Here is a 6,496-nt window from a genome sequence, read left to right as displayed (position 1 = left end):
AAATTATAAAATAGACACTCCTTTAATTGTAAGCATCTTAATAAGTAGACCTAATTTAAATATCTCGTGCATTGTTTTTAGAAGCCCCACGGTCCTATCATAGGGCTACTACCTATGGATCCTTGTCTAGCTATCGCATTTGATGGGGACCATTAGTAGACTTCATTCCCTTGACAATCGAATTCCGCCTTCCTTTGTCTCTTTTAAACTAAGGTAATACACCACTTTATTTCTTTTAATGATGAATGCTCATTGGGTTCCTCTCATCCTTTTTCCTTTGTGCTTGGCAAAACCCCCACATCATATTGTTGGATAAATTATAAATTTGGATAAAGTGGTATAGCTTTGCTTTAGTCATGCAAAATGTAAGCAATTATGGTGCATCCAAAAAGAGTGACCACCATAAGAATGCAAGAAAGGAAGGATTCCAAGTTTACATCTTCAATGTTTTTCTCAAGATATGAAGATCATTCTTACTAGTAGTTTGATTATGGTTTATGTCCTTTAAATTGTATTGGAACAAGATGTTCCAGGTTGTTGCCCAACAGGTCAAGCATGTCCCAGGTTGATAGGCCAAGGTAGTGCTTAATCACGGAATTTTTTTTTCTCTAACCGAGTCTAAAAAAGGGCAAGGTTGAAGCCCTAGCCGGTTTTCATTAATAGAAATCTTGCTACTAACTGGTCTTATAACTAAATATGTAAAAACTTTACCAATTTTCTGAAAGGTGAAGTTAAATTCTTGTCGAGAAATTTGAATTTCAACCGAGAGGATCCTTTAGCTAGGAAGGGATCCTTTAGCACGCTTGCATAATTAACGAGCTATAACATGGCGAATGCTCAATTTTTCCAAATTAACTTTATATGCATCCTTCTATTATTTCATGATTGTATACAACATAAAAATTGAGAATTATTTTAAGTGCACTGAGTGCATTAAAAAAAGGGGTTCACATAGTGGTAGAAAAATGACCAACTTACAAAATATAGAAAAAAAAGTATAAATTCTTAGTTTTTTGGGCTCTCCCTTCTATGATATATCCTCAAATCATTTACTTGGTGCTTTTTATCATATTTGACTTACATATAAATATATTAAGCACTAAAATTAGTATATGCTAATATAAAACAATTGAATAAATTTTGTCGAGGATATAACGGCTTTTGAATTGCTTTTTGTGAACAACTTAAGTTTTTGAAAATTTGTACTTTGTGATCCTACTTGGATAAGATATTTATGTTGATTGATCTAATGTAACCTTAAGAATAGTGTTGGCCACTTTTAGGATTTAGGCTTTATCTACGCAATCATTATCCTTGATTCTAACCATCGACTCACCAAACCCTCGTTTTTCATGCAAGTAATTCTACTACAAATAGATACATCCCAGTCCTACAAAAGGATCTCTTACAACATGAGAAGTCTTTCAACTAGCAAATAGATACATCCTAGTCCTACAAAAAGATCTCTTACAACATGAGAAGTCTTTTAACTAGTAAATTGCTAAATAATATATCAATCTAATCAACAACAAGCACAGTGTTGCTCGAGAGTCCCAAGGTCACGGGTTCAAGCCCACTGTGCAAGCGATGGCACAAATGGGTGTGTGTGTGTGTTGTGTTGAAATTTCTAATTCCGGCCAATTCAAAAAAAAACAAGCACATAAATTTATTCTTTTATTCAATGAGCTACATAAGGTTTGCATGCAAGCCGTTGCTCATACAGTCACCACTCTCCAAAATGGTTACTTCCGGATCCATTACTTTTAAAACCATTTCTTAAAAAAAGATTGTGTGAGTATCAAAAGGGAAATAATGTTGGAAGGAAGCACACCAACTCTCCCATGGACAAATATTGGCATATATCATAAAGAATCATTTGGAGATATGCTAAGCATCGCCCAATTTCTTCTTGCATCAACTTAGGTTTACTAAATGCTCTACATTTTCTAGTGTGTCAAAATCTAAACTTGAATGTGCATCAATGACATAGAGAAGGGTTTAAGAGAGAAACAAAAAGGATAATTTTCAAATGGGTCTAAAGAGTCTTGTTTTTCTAAAAGCATAAATTAAGAAACCACCCACTACAACACTTTCGCTCTTAACACAGTTACCAACCCCTAGGGTTGTGGGTTCTTAGTTTGTTGTATGTTCTTTTCCAAAGTTTATTAGTTAACAAAGTTGTGTGAATGAATTGTGCCGTTATCGCACCATATATTTTGCATAATAGAATTCCTACTTTCAAATGCATTTGTAGTTGTCATTTTCATGTAATTAATACACTATATGTCAAATTTTTCAAATAGCCATCTAATAGCACTTGGGTTGAGGCGACTAATTAAGATGAGCAATTATATTTATATTATGATAAGATTTCTTCATTAAGCTAATTCATATGATGTGATGTACATTGTGTAATGTGTGATGTGTGATGGGCAAATTATGTATAGCATGGTAATTACCAATCTCAATCCCTCTCTCTCTCTCTCTCTCTCTCTCTCTCTCTCCATGGTAAAGTACACCCGAAAATAAAACGTGCGCCCGTGCGCATGCATGAATATATATGGTTGTGTATGTAGATAATGATCACAAATGCACTAGATGTTATGTTTGCTCACATGGGATACTAACATACGATTCATAGCGCTAGAATTTGAAGGTTGCAGTACCCTTCCGAGGGGGGTCAAAACGTTCACAAGAAGGGCGAAAACACAATTACCCTTCAAAAGAAGGAAAGGGTTTTGGGAAATTTAGTTATATGTCCTTCAAATCTCTTTATAAAGAAAAGCTAGTTTTAAAAAAAGCCATTTAAAAGGGAAAAAAATAGGGGTGCCTTTCAAATTCTCTAGGCCTGCATACGAACATTTGGAGAGGTGACACATGCTCTTTATCAGAGGTGGAAAAGCAACTCTCAAGAGTCTTTTTCATGGCACACTCCACAATGCAAACATAGATGTGGGGGGCGGGGGGGGATGTGGAGGGTGGGAAAAGCATTCTCTCAAATAAGACAAAGAGCCCACAGGCCCACTCAAGCACGTTCAAGTCAGAAGCCTGCCCTACGCTACTTAGAGTGCAACACTGTAGCAGTCCTTTTTAATCAAATTATTGAGCTGACTAAGAATGTGTACTAGCTTGTGTGCTCCCACTCTTTTTCTGTGGCCCAATGCATCTCCTTGGTTCTCAACTCCTAAGCTCCGCTTATTTACTCCTAAATGATGCCCTTCCTTGCCTCAATTTCATGCTCTGATTGCCTTCCTTGCCTTAATTTTTGCTCTAATTGCCTTCTTTGCCCCTTAGTTTTTGCCCTAATTGCCCATTAATGACCTCCTCTTGGCCACCATTGCTACCCACCTGCCTCATTGGCACTTCATCATCTCCTCTTGCCCACAATCCCTGCTTGATTTGCCACAATTCGCTCTTACTTGGCCTCTTTTTGGTCCTAATTGCTACCTAATTGCCCATATTTGACCCCCCTTTTCTACTATAAATCTCTGCTTCCAACACATCACCGTGAGCATTCAGTCACATTTAGTCCAGAATTGCTGCTGCAAATCCATGCTTCACCATCAAATCCCATCGAATCAGTCCCTTCAGAGCTGTAATTAGTGTCACAAATCCCATTTTCTAGAGCATTAGAGGCACTTTTTAGGGCCACATTTCCTCTCCTTAATTCTGCTGCAAGTGTCTGTGTCCCTGCTCTCATTTTCTCTAATATCACTGCCTTTGGGGAAGCCCCATATATAGGGGACACAGTTGAGCACACAGACACCATCTGATTGGCTTTGCCCCCGGTGCATCCGCATCGACCTCGCCATCGCCGGCTTATAAAGCCCATCATTGTGCATGGGCTGGATTGATTTTGGTGCCACTGCCGCCCTTAAAACCCCATCAATGGACATGGATTGCATTGAATGCACTGCCACCGATGTGTTTCTGCTCCTTCCAAATGGACTTGAAATGGGTGTTTCTGTATCTGCTTCTGCTATCCTAGGAAGTTCAACAGTTGCCAAGCTTCTGGAGTTAATATTCACACCTGGGCTTGTGCCGGAATGAAAGAGAGGGTTGATGGCTTGGGGCACATAGCCACCTGCAGCCTCCTCATACATAATGTTGATGTATACTTTTGCATCGTTGCCGGATCTTTCGGCTTCCCTCTCTGCTTCCAAGAAGCGGCCGAGGGATGGCGGCGCTCCGATGCAGCTGTTGTCATCTGCATAGCCAGTACCTCTGCATGCGACACACCGTATCAAGTTCCAAAACTTGGCACCGGCATCGCTGTGGCGCATAAGCCTGTTGAGGCGGCCTGATGCTGTCTTGGAGGTGACGGAACCAAGGGAGTGCCGGAATGATGGGTCGGCCGCAGCTCTGGCAATGCCGATCAAAGAGCCAAGAGTGTTGCTTTTCTCCGGGAAGAATGACATGGTGGACTGCATGAGAACCACATATCGTTGGAAATAAACTAAGATGATGTGCAGCCTGAGAGGGGATGTTGATTGGATTGGAATGCAAACCTCTGTGTCCAAATCTGAGGAGGACAAAGATGAAAAGCTTGATGTTGCAGTCAAGACCGAAGAGTTGGCGTCCCCGCCGCCTGCTGTGAAGGCATCAGCCAGCCTCATCCTAAAGGTCACAGGAGGCAAGCCTAGTGGCCACCCTTCTTCTCTCTTGATACATGAAATAACACCACAAAATTCATCTATAGAGTAAATTTCTTAACTACAAGAAATAAGAAAATTGTATCAAACTATCAATTAAAAGAAGACCAAGCAAAAATCCGCCCAAGAAAGGAAACACCCAGAAATCTCATTGGAGCAATATCGCTACTATGTATTTTTGAAAATTAACCACATGGAAACACCCAATTGGGGAAGAAATTAGGATTCTTGCCAGGAGAAAATTCCCCATGAATAATGATTTTTTTTAATTAAAAGCACATAAACAACATTAAATCAGAAAAAAATTCAATTAAATATATCATATAAACACCCAAAATATAACTTTGGGTTGAGTCAGACCAAAAGCAGCAAGGAAAAACATGCAATTTTGGCAGTTAAGTGAAGAATTACAGGTGAGATTAGAGACCTGTGAACCCATGATTATGCAGTAAGTGGACCTCAAATTTTGATCGTGTTTGATTGCCAAGGTGCTGTATTTTGATGAGAAGAGAGCACAGGAGAAGCAAGGCAGAGGCTAATATAGAGCCCCTTAAGGCTTAGAGGCGAATCGGTGGAATAAACAGGCCAAAGCAGCAGTACTTAACACATTTATGGTGTGTCGCAACAAGTATTACAGAGAGGAGTAAAGGGTAGTACCTGCATGCATATACTGGCAATAACTCTCAAATCGACAAAAAAGGCAGACCAAATCATACCTATACGGTAGAGAGCTAGAAACTAGCTATGTTTGAAGAGTAAAAAACTAGTGTTAAGGTAGGCCTATAAGCAGGGGGATGTTTTATTCTCTCTCTCACTCACCTCTCTCTCTCTCTCTCTCTCTCTCTCTCAACACACACACACACACCTCTCCCCTCTCTGTCTCTCTCTCTCACACACACACACACACACACATATATATATATATCTCTCTCTCTCTCACACACACACACACACATCTCTCTCTCTCTCTCTCTCTCTCTCTCTCTCTCCTCCACGCCTTTTATTCCTCTTATGATCGTGCAAATCATGCCTCCACCCAAAAACACCCAAACATTTCCCCCTAGGCCATGAGAACTCCCGTGTTTTAAACTCCACAATTTCCACAACTTTCACACTCAGTACCCATTATGCCATTTCATATTGGCCCCTAAATTGACCACTCCAGTGCACACAAAGAGCTTCATGACTTAATCCTATTACATACTTCTCTCCATATCCCATGTCAACAAGCAAGCATGGGACCATAACTTAATCCTATTACACACTTCTCTCCATATCCCATGTCAACAAGCAAGCATGGGACGTGCAAAACTTGAACATGCACTCTATTGACAAGTGGCCAAAGATGGAGCCCCTAAGATGATGGTTTCCAAAGTCAAAAGGATGATGTCCTTGTGAAACACAGTGATAAATCAACTATTTCATAAATAACTTAGAATCAAGCTCTTAAGTAAGGGCTCCAAGATTCTATCATTACATCACCTCTCTCTCTCTCTCTCAAAAGTAACTATTCATAAAAACACATGCTTTTGTTTATTTATGTGCCCTTTCACAATCTTAGTGGTGCAATTAATTGATTTGTTATTCTTCCACTTGTGTTGGAAGTTGAGCCATAGAAGGAATTAAAACATGATGGCTTTGATTTGGAATTTAACAGGTTGTAATGCGCCTAGGCTTGATTTTTAACAAGCACCCTTGCCCTTCAAGATTGACGGGTTTGGTGAAATATAGCAAGTTTTTTGTATTTTAGTGTTTTTTTTACGGACATTTTAAAATTTTGCAATTGTTTTATGGCCAAAATGGGTGTGACACCCAAAAAGCTACTATGAATGCACCTACTTCAT

The 6,496-nt window shown here is 39.6% G+C and overlaps 1 protein-coding gene across 3 annotated transcripts; it reads right to left on the bottom strand.

The window, feature by feature from the left end:
* Window positions 1-2,804: 2,804 nt before the first annotated feature.
* LOC147625298 (uncharacterized) lies at window positions 2,805-5,409 on the bottom strand. 3 transcript variants are annotated; one of them, XM_086818625.1, is made up of 3 exons: window positions 5,369-5,409; window positions 4,509-4,661; window positions 2,805-4,424 (listed from the first exon to the last, which is right to left on the bottom strand). In XM_086818625.1, exons 2-3 carry the CDS (start codon window positions 4,614-4,616, stop codon window positions 3,630-3,632), a joined length of 903 nt encoding a protein of 300 aa, XP_086674751.1. In that variant the 5' UTR covers window positions 4,617-4,661; window positions 5,369-5,409; the 3' UTR covers window positions 2,805-3,629. The 3 variants fall into 3 exon arrangements, with proteins under 3 accessions (XP_086674751.1, XP_086674750.1, XP_086674749.1); XM_086818624.1 differs by having other exon boundaries at window positions 5,080-5,402; XM_086818623.1 differs by lacking the exon at window positions 5,369-5,409 and adding an exon at window positions 5,310-5,332.
* Between the last annotated feature and the right edge of the window lie 1,087 nt (window positions 5,410-6,496).

Source organism: Cibotium barometz, chromosome 24 (genome assembly GCF_041138505.1).
Source record: "Cibotium barometz isolate CiBa-2024 chromosome 24, ASM4113850v1, whole genome shotgun sequence".
In the NCBI taxonomy this organism is placed as follows: domain Eukaryota; kingdom Viridiplantae; phylum Streptophyta; class Polypodiopsida; order Cyatheales; family Cibotiaceae; genus Cibotium; species Cibotium barometz.
The sequence above is the reverse complement of the archived record's forward strand: the minus strand, read 5'-3'. Positions and strand labels throughout refer to the sequence as shown.

Bases quoted from the DNA above. Each gene is read 5' to 3' on its own strand.
- LOC147625298 (XM_086818624.1), bottom strand. The intron at 4,425-4,508 runs GTTTGCATTCCA...GTTCTCATGCAG, and splicing joins CCTCAGATTTGGACACAGAG to TCCACCATGTCATTCTTCCC.